Source organism: Amblyomma americanum, chromosome 5 (assembly GCF_052857255.1).
Source record: "Amblyomma americanum isolate KBUSLIRL-KWMA chromosome 5, ASM5285725v1, whole genome shotgun sequence".
Classification (NCBI taxonomy): Eukaryota; Metazoa; Arthropoda; class Arachnida; order Ixodida; family Ixodidae; genus Amblyomma; species Amblyomma americanum.
Window position 1 is genome coordinate 197,685,206 of NC_135501.1, and position 23,088 is coordinate 197,708,293.

Sequence of the window (23,088 nt, forward strand, 5' to 3'; positions counted from 1 at the left end):
GCTGAGACGCAGATTGGCTCGGCTAAAGATTATTCGGCGCTGAAGGGGAAGCTACGACTGCCGCGAGCCAGCCTGGAGCGCGGCCATACCTATCCGTACCGCCTATACGCGGGAAAGCGTCGTCAGACATCGGAAAACAATCAGGATGATTAATATAGAAGATGTCGAAAGATGGTCTTCCGCAAACAAGTAAGCGAAGAACTAGTGAGTTCCAAAATCGCCAGTATTTCTCACAGGTATAAATTCTGGAACGCCTGAGACATCGTAGCTTCCACTCCAATTCCAAATGAATACAAGTTAACTTTGCCCTCAGTGTTGTTTCCTCGGAAAGAAGTCTAAAATGTGCATTGGAAGTGCATTTAACGCGAACAGAATATGACTGATGGTACTTCAGGGTAACGGCGTGGGTTCCAAGAGCAGGGAGACGTAGCATGGAAGCTGAAGGTTAGGTGGGTGGAGGAGGTTACAGGAAGTTTGCGTGGATAAAGCATCCCCAGATGGCACAGGGCAGGGTTAATTGGAGGGACATGGAATAGGCCTTTGTCCTGCTGTGCACGTAGTAAGTCTTGTTGTGACTGTGACGAGTTTCTATCAAGGTATTCGACGGGGCGGCGAAAGTGGGGAACGAGAGCCGGTTCCCGATCCTCATCGACGCGGACCTGGGCAACAGGACCACCATCACTGTCACCTCCGACAGGGCGTCCGCAGTGAAGGCCGAACTACGGTATCCTGACGGCAAGCCGTTCAGCGACTGCCTTAAATTGGGGCCTGAAGTTGTCGGCAGTTCCCTCACCTACAAGATCCCAGGCATCGCCACGGTATGTGAATCATCCACGGGTCGCGAATGGAAGCAAACTTTTCCTTCCATGTGGGCAGAAATTCTTGGCGTGAGCTTAGTTTTGTGCTTCTTTTTTGCGGGGTGATCACGTGGCTTTGATAAATCGCACTTCCCGCAAAACATCAGTTTAAAAGTGTCACAGAGGACATCTCCGCCAAGTTTTCGTTCGGAATTAAATTCCATTGCTTGGCGTTTTGTGGCCCTGTTGATGTTCGCTCGGTAGCAAAATTTTGCAGAAATTTGCAGCTGAAAATTACATATCTTCTCTCTCTATTCCAACCTTAGCTGTGACGGTGGTGATGGTGTTGACGGAATTATGGACTGGGTGACCGCTTGGAGAAGTGGAAGGCGTTGTGGTCTATAACCAGACATCCCCGACGAAAAAGTGCTTGACGCCATCACGGTTTTTCTGTGTGTGCTTTTGGCAGCATGCCTGCATATAATTTTTGCCTTTCCCCAGAGCCAAGAGCATCGCTTTAGGGGAAAAAAGTCAATTTGTGATTAGAACGGGGTAATCAGTCTGTTGTTTAGGGGAAACGTTTATCTAGGGCCGTATTCTATAACTGTTCATCGCCCAGTTGTCCTTTGGTCCTTTGTCACTGGTCGCTGAGGTATATAGCCGCGGCTTTCAGGCGTCTGTGGGAAGCGACTCGACTATTGGGTAATTGGCGACCAGACCTCACTATTGGCTGTATGTTGTAGCCAATGGCAACAATGGCAACAAAGCGACGATGGAGCTATCAGAGAAGTCAAGTGTGCGCCACAGTAACTACGTGTGCCCGAATGAGAGCTTTTTTTTTTTTTGGGGTGGGGGAGGGGGGGAGGGAGGGACTTGATGTAACCTGTAAATGCCTTCCAAACTCTGTTCAGAGCTGGCAGCATTTCGGTGCCGTTCGCAATCAAAGGTGTGGACCCGTTAATTCACCTAGGGGTCGCCTTTTCCCAAAATTTTGACTTCCTGGACCTGCCGCTGCAATGCAGCTTCACTTTGCAGCTATCTACGAGAACGTACGGAGGAGCAGGCTGCTCACTACGTCATGCTTCGGTATAAGACCGGACTTATTCAAGTCAGGCGAACGCGAGCTAAGCACGACATTCGCCCTATCGGTAGGCTTGCTGCGGTGAGGGTTCAGTAGTTTTCTTTTATGTATATGCCAAGAAGCGCAAGACATATAAGAACAGGCTAGTGCCAGGCGTTCGGTTCTTCCACTTCCAGGGTACAGCAATGGGACTCCGAATTAGTCGTAAAAGCACCTCTGTTGGTGTCTTCTACATTTTACCTGCAACATTGAAGAACATCTGCCTTGAAAAATGAGGCATGAAAGAGAGTTATTTGATTTTTAGAGTACAGGAATGAGTCTCGCAAAATGCGTGGAACAAGTCCTCAACTGTCTTCTGCAGTGCAGTCACCGTACCTCATAGTTCGGAGTGCGCCTTGACACGCGGCACATAAGAACAGGCTCATGCAATGTCGGGCTATAGCCTGTCCATTTCATTTGCAAGGCGCGCCAGTAAGTCTCGGGATTTTTTGTATGCGCAGCCATAGCTATTATTATTATTATTATTTATCGATACTGTCAGCCCTGTATGGGGCTTTTACAGGAGTGGAGAAAAAATAAAAGCGAATAACAAGTAGCGCATCCTAACGCAGATATTTGGAATAATAATAAAGCAAGCTGTTAACAACACTTGGGGTTAGACACAAAATATTTCCAGTTGGCACAGAATAAATTGAAAGATTACATAGCAAGTATTCAACGCTGGATGCACTTGCAAATGAAATAAACTCATTGCCTGGAAAAAACAAGACTGTCTGTGATGCTTGTCACGAATTTTTCGACAGACGTGCATTGTACAGCAGTGTCAGGTAGAGAATTTCACGCATTATTCGCTCTTTGAAAAAAAAAACTACGTGAAACAATCAGTGTGAAAAGATGGGGATAGAATAAACATAGAATGATAATGCCGTGATGTCTCATTAGAACGAATTTAAAAAAATTGCGATCGGCTACTGATCCGGAGTTCCCGGGTTCGAACCCGACCGCGGCGGCTGCGTTTTTATGGAGGCAAAACGCTAAGGCGCCCGTGTGCTGTGCGCTGTCAGTGCACATTAAAGATCCCCATGTGGTCGAAATTATTCCGGAGCCCTCCACTACGGCACCTCTTCCTTCCCTCCTTTCTTCTTTCACTCCCTCCTTTATCCCTTCCCTTACGGCGTGGTTCAGGTGTCCAACGATATATGAGACAGATACTGCGCCATTTCCGTTCCCCAAAAACCAATTATTATTATTATTAAAAAATTGCGATCTGTCGATATTAATTTGATTATGAATAATTAGGTGCAAGTATTTTAGCATAGCTGCCTCACGTCTCATGCACAGCCCGGCACGTGGACATTGGTGGTGTCCCGAAGCGGCGGCAGTGGTGAGGTCGACGTCCATGTTCGTGCCACATCATTCGCCAGCGATCTTAAGGGGGAACCCGTGATGGTGCGCGCTTTCCTCAAACGGACCGAGGTCAGCCGCGCGGCCGACGCCGTCGTCTACGCCGAGGTCACCAAGGGGTCACGGTTCGTACTCCACGCCCGTGTAACGGCCACGGTCATCAGGCCCCAGGAGCCGCACGAGGTCCAAGTGAAGCTTCTCGACGACGGTCTCGGTACGTTACCGGGCACTTGTAATTGTATTTTGTTTCTAATTTATGAATCATGATATGCGCACAAAAATTATGTCGAACATCAGTTTCAGCAGGGTGTGTTGCTGGGCGAGTTGGTTTGACATTGTGAACACTGAAACGCTGGCAGACGACGGACGAAAGGAGGACGAGACACACTGCGCTGTGTGTCTCGTCCTCCTTTCGTTCGTCGTCTGCCAGCGCTTCAGTGTTCACTATCACTTTCAGACTTCAAAACTCTACACGGAAACTTTTCATTGGTTATTAAATATGAACAAATGAAGTGTATTAGGGGAGGAGCTGTAGGTCAAAATGCAGCAAACCAGTCACTAGTGCGATGCGTGACTTAGTGAATAGCAACAAAAGGAATTACTACAGAGGACGTACACTAGCATAAAATTCAGCGACAGCTGCTTCTGGAGGTGAATATAACACTCTTAATTCAACAATTCCGACGCCGAAGAACCGGAAAAGATGCATTTCACAGCTGCCCGGCTGTAATAAGCTTCCGTTGAAAGAAATAATTGGGCTTGAAATTTGTTCAATCATTGTTGATACCATTGGTTTTTGAAATAACTTTAAGGTTCACTGAAACAAAAGGACAAGAAGATACAGAAAGCATGATCGAGCCAGAAATTACACATGACTCACGAAGCTAGCTTTGCTTCAAAATATGACTAAAGTGCGGCAAAAGTAACCTTCATGGACTATCATTCCAAATTAACGCTCCAAGCGGAAAAGTGATGAACAGCAAACACTAAAGAAACTATAAAGACGAGACGACCACGTTTTCAGCTAATTTTATGATCTAGGCTGCTTTAGCCAAGAAATAAAAGCCACTGAACCACCTCCGCGGGTTCGACCTCTTGTTTCATTGCCTTTGCTGAAATTACGTTCTCCTAACATGCGATTGCGTTGCTTGTAATTTGATCAGTGTGAGCCTTCCAGCGTAATGTGGAATAAATGGTTAGACTATGGTATTTGTATGATATATTTATGATTCTTCCGGAGTCCTCCACTGCGGCGGCTTTCTCTTTTCTTTCGTTCCCTCCTACACACTCTCCTTCACGGCGCTGTTGAGGTGTCCACCGAGAAGTTAAACAGTGACTGCGTCGTTCCTTTCCTCGTCATTTCTTTTTTCTTGTGCTTCAGGCTTACAATTAAGGCTCCGCCTGCCATGACGGCTTGAGCAAAGTTCGCATTCGCATTAGGCTTAGCTGAGGCCACATTTCAGGCCTTTGTTTCAGGTACTGCACAAAGGGGCAACAATGCATCCTTCACGGAATGAACGTCATTTCGTCAGGACTTGCTTCCCCCGCAGGCTGCAGCGTTCTTTGCGGAATGAACGATCGCCTTATCAAGACCATATCGTTTCCGCAGGCTCCGACGTGACGGCCGACGACGGCATCTACAGCGGCTACTTCACGCAGTTCGGTGGCGTCGGCCGCTACTCTGTGTCGGCTCGTGTCGTCAGTGCCGACGACTCCATCATCGTCAGCGGACGGATGGCCTCGGGAGGGCTCCCCGCTAGGCAGTCATCAGGTACGTGCAGAGCAGGGGTAGCTGCAGGTCAGCATTAAGGCGAAAGCCTTTAATGGCTCATGCTCGCGGCGACGATCGTGTGCGTTCGTCCGTCCGTGACGCTTCGTTTAGTGGGAACTAATAAAGATAGGAGAAAAAATAACGATTGCTTCAGATAGAGGAGGAAACACTGACCCTATAAACCAATTTTGATTACTGTAGAGTCATTAGTTACTTAATTATAGCCAAAAATGTCAAAATTGTGTCGAAATAGTGCGGACATCGATATAGCCACGGGAACGGTGGGACGTCACATCCACCGAAAGTCGTCACAACATAGTGAAATAACTCGGTAACTAATACAGATAGGAGGATAATAATAGCTCCATCAAATAGAGGAGGAAAAAATGAGCAGAGAAACCAAGTTTGATGACTGTCGAGTAATTAGTTAATTAATTATAGTCAAAATTGTCAAAAAACTTAGTCGAAAAAACGATGTGACGTCACGTCCACCGGAAGTCGTTACAGCAGAGTGGAAAAATCAATGGACGGAAAAAAACGCCGGATTTAGTAACTCAACTTTAAACATCCAGTGTCATGTGGTTCAGTCAAATAAGTAATCATAAACAAATGCTTCGTCTTTAATTATAATTCACAGTGGCAGCAACAGTAGCAGCCAAAGTCGCGCGGAAAGGCTTTCGCCTCACGCAGTTTAGATCGTCAAAGCGCCCCCGAATTTTTGTAGCGTGAGCTACACTGGCCGAGGTTAAGCAGTTTCGCGTGAGTCCTGGAGAGCCTTGCTGCGCATGCGCGAGGAGCAGTGACGTCACACGGCGCACCAGCTGTGCGTCGTCATAGCCGCAGCAGACGCACTGGCGCCGGCGCGTGCCCAGCTGTGCGCCTCCGTTGCGCAGTAGCCAAGTTTGACGCGGCGCCGGAGCCCCTTGATAGCGCCTCTCGTTTTGTGCGCATGCGCAGAGGTATCAGTAGGTGTATATATATAGCGGGGCGTTTTCCAGTGTGGTATAGCCATGGAGAAGGAGAGCGAAATTGCTGCTCACGCTACGTATATCCTGACGTAGCCGAGCTAAGCCACTGCTAAATTTTTTTTATTACGTGAATGGATCTGCTGAAAAACGTGATGAAGATGAATATGAAGGGTTGTCACACATACGGTCGCCTAAATAGAACACGTTCCTGTACGCAGCTGATCATTCTGCATATCATGTATTTACACATAATCTTGTCAGCTAAAGGTCAACGTGCAGCAATTGATGGGAACTACTCATGCGCGCTATGAAATGAAGTGTTTGCATGAAACACATTCTTTTTTTCTAGGGAGGAGGGGGAGTAATAATAATAATAATAATTGTTTTTTGGGAAAAGGAAATGGCGCAGTATCTGTCTCATATATCATTGGACACCTGAACCGCGCCGCAAGGGAAGGGATAAAGGAGGGAGTGAAAGAAGAAAGGAAGAGAGAGGTGCCGTAGTGGAGGGCTCCAGAATAATTTCGACCACCTGGGGATCTTTAACGTGCACTGACATCGCACAGCACACGGGCGCCTTAGCGTTTTTCCTCCATAAAAACGCAGCCGCCGCGGTGGGGTTCGAACCCGGGAACTCCGGATCAGTAGTCGAGTGCCCTAACCACTGAGCCACCGCGGCGGGGGGAGGGGAGAGGGCAAAGTACGCAATCTTCCCTGAAAGTTATGTATACAACACTGGTTCTTGTCGATCATCGGACTGATGAAGGTGTCTCCCAGATAATGCGGAAGATATCGCAACTGCGAAAAGGCGTCGTGGCTCCGTTCTGATTTTCTTGGTGTTTTTCTTCCCACTACAGGTTTTTTTTTTCTGCAAGCTGTATACGTAGGAATTGTGTCGCAGAATTTTGCAGAAACCAACCTTTTCCTTGTTCAAAACACAGATTTTGCCAGGTTTAATGACAACTTGGCTGCATTAATTCATGGTATATCGTATTAAAAACCAGCGCTTGCGAATACAGACAGTAGAAGAGACGACACAAACTGAAGGCGCTGTCAGCGCCTTTAGTTTGTCTCGTCATCTGTCTGTATTCGCAAGCGCTGTTTTTTAACACGATGGATCACCATCAACTTGCCCAATCCTCAGTTCTTCTACTATTCATGGTATACGTGAAATAAATTTCATTCATGACAATGGAGCCACAGCGTAGCGATAAATTCAGAAAGGACACTAAAACTATACTCTACGCAGAAAGCAGTAAAAAGGGGAGTAAACTGTCCTCTAGCTCTCTTCCATTTAAAGCCTCGTGGTTTAGCTTCCGTGACCTGCACTCTAAACGCAAATAGGCTTATATGGGCGTAAAAAGAGAGTGAGCTGTTCTATAGCGCACACCCTTTTTATGAAATGGAGTGGGCTAGAGAACGGCTTACTCCCTTTTTACTCCCATGCAGGCTTATTTGTGGAGTGCAGGTCACGGGAGCTAAAATTAATGGCAGTGCTTTGGGAGTGTGCATTCTACCTGCACTATTGGAGGAAAACACTTCACTGCGGGTTTAAAAAAGTTTCCTGAAACCATATATGCGCTGTATTGCGCGTTAAAGGAAAACTGCAGTACTTTTTGAAAATTTCGCGATATTCAGGCCGTAGGTAGAGCATGCCAAGTGTTTTTGCACTAGCTGGAATGAAGAAGATGGACCAGCACCGACGCCATCGACGACGAAGTGCTTGCACCGCCCGTCGGATGCTCGTTCTGGAGAACTGACTGACGCTTGTGTCCCGGTCTCTCGCCTCGCTGGCTCTCAGGGCATCGGGTCTTCGTCGCCGGCGCTTCCAACGTGCCAATAAACCGCGCTACATAGCATTTAAAATAGTGACATAATCGACGATTGAATTTTGCGCTTGTCCACAAAGCACCGGAGGAGTGCGGGGAAGTTCAGTGTTACGTAACCGAAGGAACGATTTCAAATTACCGCTGCTGTCAGCCACACCCTGCCGTGTCTCGTTGGATGCTGCCGAACAACGCTCGGCGGGCTTTGTCTTCCGTGGCGTTTTTTTTTTTTGCTTCGAAGCAGGCGTTTATGCGTTGCAAATGCAGGGATACCTTCAGTGACGTCTTTTATTTTTTATTTATTTACATACCTACAGCGCCCTTGCGAGCATTAGTGTAGGGGGGGAAAAGAAAAAAGAATATGAGTGCAAAGATGATATATAATACAAATTCACCTGCAATTTGAAATGCAGGAAACAAGCAGTGAAAAATAAAACGACACGTATACACGTAGTTGTCTTGATATTTGCGTCACTTAATCACACTGTATCGTGGTAAGTGGAAAAACAGGCATGAGAAGTTAGAATCAATGCTAAAACCCATTACAAAAGAATATTTTTCAGATCCTGGATAATATACGAAGGGGTCCCGGAAACAATTTCTCCAGGCAAACCATTCCACTCATGTATTGTCTTAGGGAAGATGCTGTTCTTAAGTAAGTTTATCCGGCAAGCATTTTCACGCACTTTTCGGACATACTCACGCCTCCCCCCCACCCCACCCCACACACACACTTGGCGTTGTGCGCTGCGGAGAACCTTGAGGGCCATCGCGATTTTAATCGGCGATTACGTCACCATTTCAAATGCTAGCCCAGAACCCTTTTTAAGCTCGTCGATTTCTAAAAGCTATGCAGTTGCCCGTTAAGAATCAAGCAAAGTATTTCAGGTGCAGGGTGGAACACACTATATAGGGGTACACTGCAGCGCTTGGCTTTGCCTCTCGCACTGCGCCAGATGTGGGCGCTGCGCAAACGGCAGAACCACGCGCTGAAGTCTTCCTATCATGTGAGGCCTTTCCTGCACGTAAGTATAACAAAGTGAAGACCAAAGGGTCGTGACCTCTGACCACGCAGCTCGAACAGGCGAGGCCGATGGCATCCCGCTTGACCAGTTCGTCTACGTGGACCGGGAAATCGAAGAAGACGAGCCGTCCGTGCCCACCGGCGACAAGGCACCTCGGTTCGTTCGCCACGCCGAGGGAGGTTCCTTCCGGCTCACCTCGGACATCACTGCTTCGGGAATCCCCCCTGGCCCGATTCAGGACCTCTCAGTGGAGGACACCTTTCTGACGGACAACGGCAGGCTCGCGGTTCTACTGTCCTGGACCAACCGAGGAGCTCATCTGGACTCGGGAAATGGTGAGATACCGTGTGGGCATACAAGTGAGTGGGGCTGTTGTTAGTCTGCCTTTCTCACTAGCTGTGGCGCCCTCTGAGGGGTAGACAAAATTCATCTGCTACTGGCTGAAAACAAACGCACGTGGGAGATGCAGGTGCCATCTGGGTCCATGAGGAGCCAGCTCCGCTTGCGAAGTGGCAAGTGTGTGTGTGTGTGTGTGTGTGTGTGTGTGTGTGTGTGTGTGTGTGTGTGTGTGTGTGTGTGTGTGTGTGTGTGTGTGTGTGTGTGTGTGTGTGTGTGTGTGTGTGTGTGTGTGTGTGTGTGTGTGTGGTGTGTGTGTGTGCGTGTGTGTGCGTGTGTGTGTGTGTGTGCGTGTGTGTGTGTGTGTGTGTGTGTGTGTGTGTGTGTGTGTGTGTGTGTGTGTGCGTGTGCGTGTGTGTTCTTGACAGCTGCTGCCATCTATCGCATGCGCCTGCTGTTGTTAGTCTGCCTTTCCCACAAACTGGCGCCCTCTGATGAGTCTAGAAAATTCGTCTGCTACTGGTTGAAACCAAACGCACTGTGGGAGACGCAGGTGCCATCTGGTTCCACGAGAAGTGGTCAGCTATGCCTGCGAAGTGGCAAGAGAGAGAGAGAGAGAGAGTGTGTGTGTGTGTGTGTGTGTGTGCGTGTGTGCGTGTGTGTGTGTGCGTGTGTGTGTGTGTGTGTGTGTGTGCGCGTGTGTGTGTGTGTGTGTGTGTGTGTGTGTGTGTGTGTGTGTGTGTGTGTGTGTGTGCGTGCGCGCGCTTGACAGCTGTCGCCATCTGTCGCATGCACCTGCCACTAACATGAACTCCGCATGCGCAAATGGAGCTGTCGGTCTTATTTTCAACCAGTGAAACTGAGGGAGAAGAGACGCGTATGTGCAGCGAGGCCTTCTGTAAAAGGGGGGGGTTCCTCGGTGATAAGTGTGCACTGCACCTACGGGTTAAAATGTCCGTGGAGACCCGTGTAACGTTCTGAACTTCCCAAGAATGCTAACGGCGTAGCTGCGTGGTTCCTGATGATGGCCCTGGGCTGGGCACCCTTATGGTTCCTTAAAAGGGAGGGCATTGCAAAACTGTCAGTGTTGCCACTCCGTGCCGGAAGAGAGCGGAACCAAGGGGAGATGTTTTGCAGGTGCGATTCTTACGATATTAGCCAAGCCAGATGCGAAGTTCACACTTCGAGGCCTTTCCGTGGTGTGTGAACTATTCTTTAAAAAAAAAACCACATTAAGAGTGGATGCGTTTTTATGGAGGAAAAGCGCTAAGGCGCCCGTGTGCTGTGCGATGTCAGTGCACGTTAAGGATCCCCAGGTGGTCGAAATTATTCCGGAGCCCTCCACTACGGCACCTCTCTCTTCCTCTCTTCTTTCACTCCCTCCTCTATCCTTTCCCTTACGGCGTGGTTCAGGTGTCCAACGATATATGAGACAGATACTGCGCCATTTCCTTTCCACCAAAGAACCAATTATAAATTATAATTATATGAGTGGCGCATTTGTTTGCGCCAGGTAATTTCGAGAAACTATGCAGAGGAAAGTATAACGGTCCTCCCAGTTCCTTTCGCCCTTATATGAAGTGCGCGAGCAGTTCTACTTTTCCCGACAGCGGCGTATCACTTCTTATGGAATTTATGCGGAGTGTATTTATAGCAGCAGCAAAAAAGAGTAACAGAACAGGTTTACCCTTTTCAGTATTCTGGATCGGTTTCTAGGGTGTATTATTTTAAATGCACGCGTAACCTCCAAGATTTTTGGACAAAATCTTTGAATATTGCAATACTGTAAGCTATCTGCTATGAAAATATTAAAGGTAATGGCCAATTCCTCCAATGCGCAGCAACATCGTTCGTTTATAGTTTTTCCATCGCTCGCATCGAGCCGTTAAAACTGCCGTAGAAGACCAATGATAACTCGAACATTACAAGCAAGAAAATTCAATCCTGCTCACGGGATATCCGCTGATATATAGATTGTTATAGTAAAATCTTGCAGAATATGAAAAAAATGCCTTACTAAACACTTTGCTGTTCAAAACTGCTTCTGTGCAGAACTTTTGTGCCTATGCGTACGCAGCGTCCCGACTGGAGCTGAGGGCGAGCCAGTTTCTGGGCGACCTCATCTCGAACTTCGAATCGGCGCCCAAGATCACCGCCATATTGGACGACGAAGACGACAACGACGCGGGAGGAGCTTCTCGGGGTGGAAGAAATTTCCCGCCAGGAGCCGCAGGTTCGAGGCAGTGGCGGCAGGTCTACCTTCCCAATGCCCTTCTCTACTCCTACGGACGGAAAGGCCACTCTTTGCCGCACTTCTATGTGGCTGCCGTTGTCTGGAACGCGGACGGACTCAACTCCTCGCTGTCCAACGTCGCTCGGATCACGTTCGAACGCCCTCCGACCATCGCCGAGCTGTCGGCGGCCGCCAGTGTGCGGGAGACGGTCATCGTGATCATCGTCGCCATGCTAGCATTCTCAGTCGCCTTCTTTTTGATGATGCGCATGATACTCAGGCGAAATAATCGCGAACGCGAGATCTACTAGCCTACACGTCACCGCGGGTTCAATTCACGACGACTCTTTGCAAGGAACGCTGATCGCACTTACCATACAGTCAGAATCATTATGAAGTCCATCACTTTTCAGCGAAGCTGCTCGGAAAAAGAATCTCAAGCATTTCATACGGTCTAAACACCCATGTCGGTGCGAAAAGGGAGTACACTGGACGGAGTACTAAGGACGGAAGGGAGCTTAGTGCGGAAGCACTCCCTTTTATAAAAGGGTGTGCGCTTCAGGACAGTTTACTCCCTTTTTACTCCTTTCTATTTGGAGTGTATTTGTGAGGAGAGCGAACAAAACAGATCATTACATAGCTGGGCTGGTCGTTCATCTATCCTTCAGGGTCACTTTCTAGGAAGGTAAAGTTATCGCCAGAACAGGAAAAATTAATTGGCCTTGTTCGGATGACACGAAAGCTATCAGCTTCATATTGACGCTGACTGTGCTTCTTGTAGTTCGCCTAAGACGGTAGCATAGGGAGGCTAAACCGTCAAGCCCTAAGAGGCGCGATGCTTGCCAAGAATAACCTTTCATAATCTTCCTGTGAACTTCAGCGACCAGAATTGAAACTGCACTTCACCGGACTTAGATTATGACGACCTGTTAGGCACAATTATTTTTATGCGGCGCTTACGGCAATCACAAAGCAAGAGCACCGTCAAGATTTCAGTAGCATGTTATAACCATGAAAAAAAAAATTTTTTTCTTTCAGATATGGCGAATAAAACAGAATTTTTTCATTGCCGGCTTCAATTCATAACGGCTTGTTACTGGGCTTGTAGATCAGCGATCCTGTAGATCAGCATAGCAAGGAGAAAAGAACAGTAAAACTTTAAGAAGCTTGGCTTTTTCCTTCAGAAATACGTATTTCCAGAATATTCCTGTTTAATAAAGAAAGTAGAACTGAAGCTGCATTACATCCTGATAGGCATGCAGGACAGACGACCGCAGAGAAGAAACGCATGACTAAGCTCTTTGTCCTCTGTTATGAGGCCCCGTGTAGCTTTCAAAATATCCTTCAGTTCTTTTTTACCTTTTTTATTGAGTATGGAGTGGGTGCATTTATTTTCGATGACAGCAAAACCAAACACGAAAGTCTTTTGGTTCACTGTCCTTAAGCTGTGCTCAATCTAGCGCACTCACTTTTATAAAAACTTAAGTGCGCTAGAGGGCACATTACTCTTTTTTACTACCTATTTACTCCCATATAGGTGCATTTGTGTTCAAATAGTAGTGCGTAATAATACAGGCTAATTTTGAAATGCATGTTTGTAACAAATATTTGAGAAATGTTAAGGTAAACGAAAGAAACAACATTATGACCTCATATTTTTTACGGTGCTTATCTGTAATTAAGCTCAAAATTTAGCGAACTGATTGTACCGTTTCGACACGTACAGAAATTTGGGCGTCATGACAACTTCGCTATAACTTAACCATAACTTAGGCATAACTTAGCATTAACGGCGGCCGTTTGCTGTCTGGATACTTAGTCGCGTGAGGTTTACTTGACGCTCGAGGTGTGAAATTATGTGTCGCCTTTGCTATCTCCGATTGTTTGTTCACGTAGCCATTTTTTTCAGTACCAGCGCTATCTTGGCTCCCTAGTTAACTGGTTAGAGCTCAGGAACAACCTTATCTGCTGACCAGCATTACGGATTCCTTAGCAATCAGAGGTCAAGGTGACCATTTATCGTAAATTTAAGTAGGGGCCATCGAGTCTTCAGTAGTATTAAGACGCATATTCAGCAGTGCGAAGTTGTCACGGGAGGCGAACAGATCGCGTGCACTCCTTCACGCGTTGTGCCATGTAAATTTGATCATAAATAAAGAATGCATTCAAAAACGCCAGTCCTGTTTCTGTCGTCGCCTTTGTACTAGTTGTCCTAATAAATAAAGAATGCTGTAGGTGGCGTCACTTCTAGCCTTCATCTCTTTCACAGTTACGCTGCTTTAATCTTGGTAGACATTTCGGAGACATCTATGATTAGAATTTGTCCTGTGTTCTCCCGAAAAACTGAAAGCGTTTAAAGCTTCCTGCATAATGAGCTAAACTTGAGGATGAGATGGTTGTGAGATACAGGTGGGATTACCTTCCCACTTCTGACATTTTTCTCTTTTTTTCAACCATACAAGAGGAGAAAGGAAAGCTTGGCACTGCACCGATTTCGTGCAAGTGTTGTCTCGTCAGGATGGCCGAGCGGTCCAAGGCGCTGCGTTCAGGTCGCAGTCCGGTCTTCCGGGCGTGGGTTCGAATCCCACTTCTGACATAACTTTTCTTTTTGAACAATAAAAGAGGAAAAAGGAAAGCTTGGCACTGTGCCGATTTCGTGCCTATATTGTCTCGTCAGGATGGCCGAGCGGTCCAAGGCGCTGCGTTCAGGTCGCAGTCCGGTCTTCCGGGCGTGGGTTCGAATCCCACTTCTGACATAACTTTTCTTTCCTTTTGAATAATACAAGAGGAAAAAGGAAAGCTTGGCACTGTGCCGATTTCGTGCCTATATTGTCTCGTCAGGATGGCCGAGCGGTCCAAGGCGCTGCGTTCAGGTCGCAGTCCGGTCTTCCGGGCGTGGGTTCGAATCCCACTTCTGACATAACTTTTCTTTCCTTTTGAACAATACAAGAGGAAAAAGGAAAACTTGGCACTGTGCCGATTTCGTGCCTATATTGTCTCGTCAGGATGGCCGAGCGGTCCAAGGTGCTGCGTTCAGGTCGCTGTCCGGTCTTCCGGGCGTGGGTTCGAATCCCACTTCTGACATAACTTTTCTTTTTGAACAATACAAGAGGAAAAACGAAAGCTTGGCACTGTGCCGATTTCGTGCCTATATTGTCTCGTCAGGATGGCCGAGCGGTCCAAGGCGCTGCGTTCAGGTCGCAGTCCGGTCTTCCGGGCGTGGGTTCGAATCCCACTTCTGACATAACTTTTCTTTCCTTTTGAACAATACAAGAGGAGAAAGGAAAGCTTAGCACTGTGCCGATTTCCTGCCTATGTTGTCTCGTCAGGATGGCCGAGCGGTCCAAGGCGCTGCGTTCAGGTCGCAGTCCGGTCTTCCGGGCGTGGGTTCGATCAGGAGAGCATAAGCGAAGCTGTCGGGTGTGTACGCGAGTTCACCGAAGTCACCGGTAGCGGGGTTAATCGGTCCAAATGCCTCGGACTCTGGCATGGATGGTGGCCATCCCACCCGGACCATTTTGCCAACGTACCGTGGACGACGACACCGGGCAAGTATTTGGGCGTTCCGCTCGATGCTTATCGCGAAAGCGAGGAGTATTGGAAACAGCAAACGAAAGAAGCACGTGACAGAGCTGGAAAATGGAAAGGCACCAATCTCTCCATTTTCGCCAGAGCTACAGTCTGCAACCTGTTTTTTATTAGCAAGCTCTGGTATGTGATGCAGGTTTTGCATTGCTCTCGGGTGCACATTCAGAAGTTACACCGGATTTTTGCCGTCTTTATATGGGCTTCCGAATGGGAACGTTGCAGCCGAACGAACCTGTTCCGGCGGGTAAAAGACGGGGGGTTGGGGCTAGGGCACCTCTTTTTAAGGCAGCTGGTGAACCGTTTTTTGTTTTTTCGCGACGTCTCAGACCCGTTCTTGCGCACCGTGTGCCAGGTGAGGCTGCGGCGATTGCTGCCCGAGTTTGTTGTTACCACAGAAGAGCTCTCGGGTGGAATTTTTGGTTACTACAAAGAGATTGTAGCAAGTGTTAGGTTTCTTTCAGCGCGTTTTTCTAGCGATTATTTGTATAAAACTAAAAGAAAGAAGTTGTACCATGATCTTTGTGATATTGTTTTCCCAGAGCCTATGTACAGGGCCTTGTACAGTGGAGGTCCTGGAGCTGATGTTTTAAAAAGGGTAAAGAAAATGCAGGTGCCACCAGGAGTAAAGACCTTCTTTTTTAAATTACACACCGGGACACTCCCAGTTAAAAAGTTTTTGGAAGGAAAGGATTTCTTTTTACCGTGGGGATCGAACTGCTTAATTTGTAAACAACCCGAAACAATAGACCATGTTTTTTTGCATTGCTGGGAAGGGGTTTATTTTTGGGATGTGTAACAAAGGACAATAAAGAAAGAGCTACCATTTGACGCCCAGGGAATTCGTTATTTAAGCACAGACAATGAGGATGGGGTAACATTTGATCTCATAATGCTCTTGGGCCTCCACTGTATATGGCGCTCCAGAATGGCAGGCTATTATTGCGACAAAGACGCACGACCTGCCCGAATTTATTTTCGGGAAAGAATGGACTGCTTTCTGGCCATCCAGAAAGCAGCTGCGGAGCCTCCCGAGTGGCTCTCGAGGCTAGAGCCGCTCTGTATGCTTCGTGAATTTTAGAATGACGAAGCCAGACTCATGCTGGCTGACCACGACAGTGTCTTATGTACATAGTGTTTTGTGTGTTTTTGTTGAATGTTTTTTTTGGTTAAATGTTATGAGCCAAAGCCAGGCAATAAAGAAAAAGATTTCGTGCACACACTGTCTCGTCAGGATGGCCGAGCGGTCCAAGGCGCTGCGTTCAGGTCGCAGTCCTGTCTTCCGGGCGTGGGTTCGAATCCCACTTCTGACATAATTTTTCTTTCCTTTTGAACAATACAAGAGGAGAAAGGAAAGCTTGAGACTGCACCGATTTCGTGCATACGCTGTCTGGCCAGGATGGCCGAGCGGTCCAAGGCGCTGCGTTCAGGTCGCAGTCCGGTCTTCCGGGCGTGGATTCCGGTCCCACGTACTACAGACATTGCTTTTTTTCTTTTGAACCATCATCATCATCATCAGCCTAACTACACCCACTGCAGGGCAAAGGCCTCTCCAATGTCTCTGCAATTAACCCCGTCCTTAACAAGCCATGGCCTCCGTATCCCCGCAAACTTCTCAATCTCATATGCCCACCTAGCTTTCTGCCGCCCCTTCTACGCGTTTGGCTTCTCTTGGAAGCCACTCCGTTATCCTTAAGGACCAGCTGTTATCTTGCCTTCGCATTAAATTCCCTGTCCAAGCCCATTTCTTATTCTTGATTAACCCTCGTTCGATCCCTGACCCATTGTGCCCGTTTCGGGTCTCTAACGTTACAACTATCATTTTTCATTCCGTAGGTCGCTGCGTTGTCCTTAACTTAAACTCACACCTTTTCGCTAGCCTCCACGTTTCTGCCCCACTGGTGAGTACCGGTAAGATGCAGCTTTTGTATATTTTCCTCCCTAGGGATATTGGTGAACTGTCGTTCATGATCTGAAGGACCCTGCCAAGTTCGCTCCACCACATTATTATCTTCTAGTTAATTCCCTTTCGTTTTAATTTTAGTTTAAATTTAATTTTTAGACCCACCATTCTGTGCAGCCTGTCAACTCATTGATCATGCTTTGCGCTTCATCTCTTGAGTGACTTAGGAAGGCAATGTCATCAATGAATTGCCTATTAGGTATTCTTCATTAACTCTTATCCCCAACTGTTCCCAAGCCGGGCCTCGGAACACCTCCTTTAAAAATGCGGTGAATAGCATTGGTGAGATCGTGTCTCCCAGTCTGACACCCTTCGTTAATAGAATTTTTTGCTAACTTTATGGAGGACTATGGTAGCTGTTGTTCGAGGTGTGTCCCTTGTCCGCCTGGGCTGTCTCTCGCCAGGCCGAGGACTACGGGTCCCGGCTCGCAAGGCTGCTGCTACGGATTGGCGAAGATAAAGGATAGGCTTCGAGGTGGAGGAGACACTGAAGAGGTTTATTCACATTTTTACCGAGTTCAAACGACAACTACGGGAGACAAGTTTAAGAGAAGAGTGAATCGGAAGTTTCTCGCAAAAATACAAAACTGCTGCTGAAATAGGGTTTCCTATATCCCCAGGCTGGGGACAGCGGGGATAGTTGGGAAATTTAGTTCATTTGAATGCGTCCAATCACAGAGATTTCGGTCACGTGTCCAGTCTTTAGGAACCGCCCACCAGGACCTCCCCGACACGCTCGCGCCATTTTCGGCAAGTTGCGGTCCGTGCTGTCCCTGCAGCAGTGACGAGGAGTTCGAATGGAGACCCAATCGGCGTCGAAGGTCACAGGTCAGACACGTGCACTACACAGCGCTCCGTGGGCGCGAAAGGTCGATGCTGCACTTGCGGAGAGGGTTTCACCCAGGGGAAGAAGAGGTGTCTATCGAAGAGCAAGCATTCCGGAGTCGTAGCCGCGTCCACCGTGAAGCATTCCGGAGTCATAGCCGCGTCCACAGTGAAGCATTCCGGAGTCATAGCCGCGTCCACCGTGAAGCATTCTGGAGTCATAGCCGCGTCCACCGTGAATCACTTGCAGGATCGCTGCCCGCCGTCTCCGCCGACACCACGCCGTAGTTCACCAGGACCAACACGTTAACGACCTCTCATATCGAGCTCCAAATTCAGCGCAAGCCGAGGAGGTAGCCATTGCGCTGGGCGCCTCGGACCCGAATTCGAAGGTAATCATCACAGATTCGGGTCGAACCAGTGAACACTGGCTGGCTGTCGAGGTTTCTCCTTTATCCCACCATATTCTAAAGCTGGCAGTAAGGGAATGGGACCCTTCACCCAAACGCATAGTTTGGACTGTGGGTCGTTAGGGCCTTAGAAGTAATGAAGCTGCGGGCGCGGCCGCCTGAGCGCATACCCACCGGGCACCTCATCCAGGCTCCTCCGGCTCTGAGATTAGGCAACCGCTTATGCGGTTCTGGGAAATTCTTGAATACTACTGCGAACGGCATCGGCTTTTCCCGGTTCCTGATAAAGGCCTGGGTAAGCCGATGAGCGAGCTCTGCGGCGCCTGCCCTTACAAAAATTTCTTCAGACAGTCTATAGACTGTCCACAGACTTCTGTTTATAAAGTCTATAGAATCTTTATAGACAAACCCTAGAGAACAGTCTATAGTTAATACAAATCATATTGACACTCTAAAGGCAATCTATAGATTTATGGTCATACACTTTTAGTAGACTTTTGTCTATAGACAGACTATAGACTACGAATAGCTAAAAAGAAATATCTACAGGAAGGCAATAGAGTCTACAAGAAGTCAATAGACTGTCTATAGACCATTTTAGCAAGGATGCAGACCAACACTTTGTTCTGTCCTGCAACAACCAAACATTATGACCCCAAAATGGCAGGGCGCTGCCCTCACTGTGTGGAAGTGTCCGATAACATCCACATGGTTTGGGCCTGTCAAGAGAATCCTTACCTTTCACTTCCCGAGAGGCATGGGAGGCATCCCTGCTCAACTGCTCAGGGCTGGAGTCTCAGAGTGCTCTACTCCAACGGGCGCGACTATAGCGGCCTTGTCCAATGGGGTCCCGGACTAAGGACTCCACTTATCTGAGAGGCTATTTTTGACCTGTGAACTCTTGTTTCATTGAATAAAAAGTTTTCGCCACCACCACCACCACCACCATGCCGTTGCTTCCCGGGTAGGTCCTGCGCCGCGAACTAATGGGGGCAACGGTCCCGAGGAATTTTCTCAGGCAGCGGATGTCCATTTCAACCCCTTAAAACAACAGGGGGATCCCTCGTTGCCGCTGCCGCATTCATGGCGCCGGGACCACGCCGACGCCTCCTTGGAGCCTCAGTTCATTGACTCCCAGTCACTTGGAAATTATTGGAGTTCTGGCGTTCTCCGTTCTAACACTGCGCAGTCGTTATCTTCCACTATTTTCACATAAGGCTCCTCTATACCTAATTCCTCAATGCCGGTATGCATGACTGCTGATGTTTCCCCTGAGCCAAATGCTTTCTCGTAATCAATGAAGGCTATATATAGGGGCTGGATATATTCTGCGTATTTCTCTATCACCTGATTTATAGTGTGAGTATGGTCTGCTGACGAGTCATCATCATCATCAGCCTGACTGCGCCCACTGCAGGGCAAAGGTCTCTCCCGTGTATCTCCAATTAGCCCTCTCCTTTGCCAGCTGCGCCCATCCTATACCTGCAAACTTCTTAATCTCATCCGCCCACCTAACCGTCTGCCGCCTCCTGCTACGTTCGCCTTCTCTTGGAATATACTCCGTTACCCTTAAGAAGCAGCGGTTATCTTGCCTTCGCATCACATGCCCTACCCAAGCCCATGTCTTCTTGATTGATATTGCACAATAGATCATACGCACACTATCAATCAGGTGATAGAGAAATGCGCATAGTATAACCAGCCCCTATATTTAGCTTTCATTGATTACGAGAAAGGTTGGTTTAAGGTTGTTTAACGTCGCAAAGCGAATTACGGGAAAGCATTCGACTCAGTAGAAACCTCGGCATTCATAAAGGTATTGAGGAATCAGGGTGTAGAACAGCCTTATGTCAATAGTAGAAGATATATATAGCAACTGCACAGCTACCATATTGTCGAGCATCCTTTACGAAAGCGTGGCTGATCATTTGTTTGAAGTCTAAAGTTGTCCTGACTCTATTAACGATTACCTTAGTAAATACCTTGTAGGCAATGGACAGTAAGCTGACCGGTCTGTAATTTTTCAAGTTCTTGGCGTCTCCTTTCTTATGAATTAGCATAATGTTAGCGTTCTTCCAAGCTTCTGGTAGGCTCGAGGTCATAAGGCATGGCGTATACACAGGGCGGCTAGTTTTCTTTAGCTCAATCTCCCCTCCGTCCTTCAGCAGATCTGCTGTTAGCAACTTTCTCCCGTTGCATTGCTCCTAAGGCTTTCTTTACTTCCTTTTTCGTTAGTGGCGGGATGCCCCATTGCTGTGCGCTACTGCCTCTTTCATTAACGTTTTGACTAAAGTGGCTACAGCAAAGATTTGTGATGAACTCTTCAGCAATACTTTACCTATCTAATCAATATTGGTAAAGAGATTGCCCTCTTAACGCATACATATGGTTTTTACGTATGCCTATAGTCGCCTCTTCCCTGCTTTTAGGCTACCTCCGTTCTTTACAGCATGCTCGATTCACTCCTTATTAAACTTCATTATGTCTGCTAGTGCTATACCTTGCACTTATTTATTAACTTTGATAGCTCTGCTAGTTCTATTTGTCTGTAGGGTTATACGCTTTCATGCTTTTGCGTTTCTTAATCAGATCTTTCGTCTCCTGAGATAGCTTGCCGGTATCCTGTCGAACCATCCTACCCCCTAATTCTACTGCGCACTCCGTAATGATAACTGTGAGATTATCGTTCATTGATTGTCGTCCTCAGTTAAAGACGAATAAAAATCCAGGAAGGGGAGGGGGGGGGGGGGCACTTTGTTGACCTAAAGTGCGGTGAGGCGAAATCCTTTAGCGCGGTGTTGCTGCTTGTGTCGCTGTCGTTCATTAGCGCTCGCACGCTTGGTTGCTGGAGACACAGGAGAGCGTTTAGGTGGAATCCTTCCAGATCGGCGTCCAGGAGGCGAGTGGCAAGATTGCCTGGGGAGAGCTCCCCTCGAACGATGGTGGCGCCACTCAGTGACGTCACACGCATGCGCAGTAGGCTTAAGCGCAGGTGCATTGTCTGCTGGCGCCTTGCGCAGTGCATTTTCGTATACTGAGTTCCCAGTTACGACATACTACACCAACCAGTACTATTAGTAATTAACCAATTACGAATTAGATAAGCACAGTTAGTGCACTATGTATATGTCGCTACGGCATACTACACCACTGATTATGTCATCAATTTGATTGACAGCTATAGTGTGACACTTTTATGGGAACATCCCCGCTGGCGAGTAATGAGCCTGTAAAGGCTTTCGCCTTGATATCTGTCCGGCAGCGATATCCCGAATTCCTACACTTTCCCTCTTGCCGCTAACTAGTTAATGGTGTTCCGCTTCACTAATTTTTTTCCGTTCTCTCTTCACGTCTAGGCTAATTCGAGACCTAACCATCCTGTGGTCGCTACAACGCGATTTTCTGAGGACCTCAACATCCTTCACGATGCCAGGGTGAGCGCATAGTATGAAATGTATTTATTTTTACCCTCACCATTGGTGCTTTCCCACGCTCGCTCCTGTTCTCTCGTTTGCAGAATTGGTACTCATGATCCGTAAACTATTTCTCTTTGTGAACTCTACGCACTGAAGTCACCCACCAGCACACTGTAGTGCGATTTTTGTTCACTGCGATTCCACGTCTTCATAGAAGCTTTAAGCTACCTAGTTATCATGCATGGCTGGATGGAGGCGCGCAGGCCTGCACCACCTTTAGCATGTACCTTTTATATTAAGCCTAATTACTATTGCTGCCAATCTCTCGTTAATACTCTAGACCTCCTCTATGTTGCCAGATATATTCTGATCGATGGGGAATCCCACACGTAGTTCTCGTCCGTCCGCTAATCCACGATATCACAGTACGTGCCCGTCACTTAGTACTGTATACACAATCTGTCCTTCTAACCTCACTATATAAGCCCAATGACAGCACATTTTACACCCGCTAGTTCCTCGAACAGCACTGCTAGATTAGCCTCACTGGATAAGGTTCTAGCGTTTAAAGTTGCCAGGTTCAGTTTTCAATGACGGTCTGTCCTGAGCCAGATATTTTTAGCACCCTCCGCTGCATCACAGGTCTAGGTTATAGTTAAGGCTGCGAACTGGGCGAGTTGGTACTGATTCATATTTGAACAGCGCAATAAAACAACGGGACACAACGAAGAAGGGACACCACAAGCGCTGACTCACAACTAGATTTTTATTCACGCCAAAGGCATCTTAATACTAAGTACACCAAACACAAACGAAAGAGAAAAAGCAAAAGAAAACAACACAGAAGAAGATAATCATACCCACAACGGTGACAATCGACACGAGCGCAAAGCTACACATCTTGGCGGATAAGAACATCTCTTTATCAGTTAGTGTGACAGAAGGATCACTAATGCAACTATCTGATTCCAAGCGGATATGAAAAGCCTCCAATATCTCATGCGTTAGGCTGTCATTATGTTTACCTAGGATGACGGTGTAAGAAAACAGAGGGGTGCAAGTACCTTCTCTCCAGTGACGGGCAAGGTTACAAGATGGCCTATTATCTCGGGACCTGTGGTGCTCACTTAGACGAGCGTTAACGCGACGTCCAGTCTGGCCAATTCCAATTGCAACGTCCAATATCGTCTCCAATATATATATATATATATATATATATATATATATATATGCCGCAGGCCCCCATGCACTTGGCAGCGGTACAGCGGCAATACCTCTACGCAAGAAAAAAGATGTAATACACAGTACAGCTCACAGTACACCCTGATAAATAAATTTCATTTTCTTAGTCTCAAATACAACATAAAATTTTGTATATACGGCACAAATGAATAGATAGAACATAAATAGAACATACAACCTGATGGATAGAACATAAAATTATCTTG

The 23,088-nt window shown here is 47.4% G+C and overlaps 1 protein-coding gene and 6 non-coding genes across 7 annotated transcripts in view; all 7 read left to right on the forward strand.

The window, feature by feature from the left end:
- The window catches only part of LOC144133321 (calcium-activated chloride channel regulator 3A-1-like), a 31,315-nt gene extending 19,431 nt beyond the window's left edge, over positions 1-11,884 (forward strand). Inside the window, exons 10-14 of the mRNA XM_077666317.1 lie at positions 597-818; positions 3,220-3,496; positions 4,892-5,053; positions 8,923-9,207; positions 11,286-11,884. Coding sequence (XP_077522443.1) covers positions 597-818; positions 3,220-3,496; positions 4,892-5,053; positions 8,923-9,207; positions 11,286-11,752 — 1,413 coding nt within the window. The 3' untranslated portion in view covers positions 11,753-11,884. The remainder of the gene's footprint in view (positions 1-596; positions 819-3,219; positions 3,497-4,891; positions 5,054-8,922; positions 9,208-11,285) is intronic.
- Positions 11,885-13,953: 2,069 nt separating this feature from the next.
- Positions 13,954-14,037, forward strand: TRNAL-CAG (transfer RNA leucine (anticodon CAG)). Its single transcript has one exon. It is a non-coding gene; the product is annotated as a tRNA-Leu (tRNA).
- Positions 14,038-14,113: 76 nt separating this feature from the next.
- Positions 14,114-14,197, forward strand: TRNAL-CAG (transfer RNA leucine (anticodon CAG)). The gene has a single exon. It is a non-coding gene; the product is annotated as a tRNA-Leu (tRNA).
- An 80-nt stretch (positions 14,198-14,277) lies between these two features.
- Positions 14,278-14,361, forward strand: TRNAL-CAG (transfer RNA leucine (anticodon CAG)). The gene has a single exon. It is a non-coding gene; the product is annotated as a tRNA-Leu (tRNA).
- Positions 14,362-14,441: 80 nt separating this feature from the next.
- On the forward strand, positions 14,442-14,525 carry TRNAL-CAG (transfer RNA leucine (anticodon CAG)). The gene has a single exon. It is a non-coding gene; the product is annotated as a tRNA-Leu (tRNA).
- Positions 14,526-14,601: 76 nt separating this feature from the next.
- TRNAL-CAG (transfer RNA leucine (anticodon CAG)) lies at positions 14,602-14,685 on the forward strand. Its single transcript has one exon. It is a non-coding gene; the product is annotated as a tRNA-Leu (tRNA).
- A 1,570-nt stretch (positions 14,686-16,255) lies between these two features.
- TRNAL-CAG (transfer RNA leucine (anticodon CAG)) lies at positions 16,256-16,339 on the forward strand. The gene has a single exon. It is a non-coding gene; the product is annotated as a tRNA-Leu (tRNA).
- Positions 16,340-23,088: the final 6,749 nt, after the last annotated feature.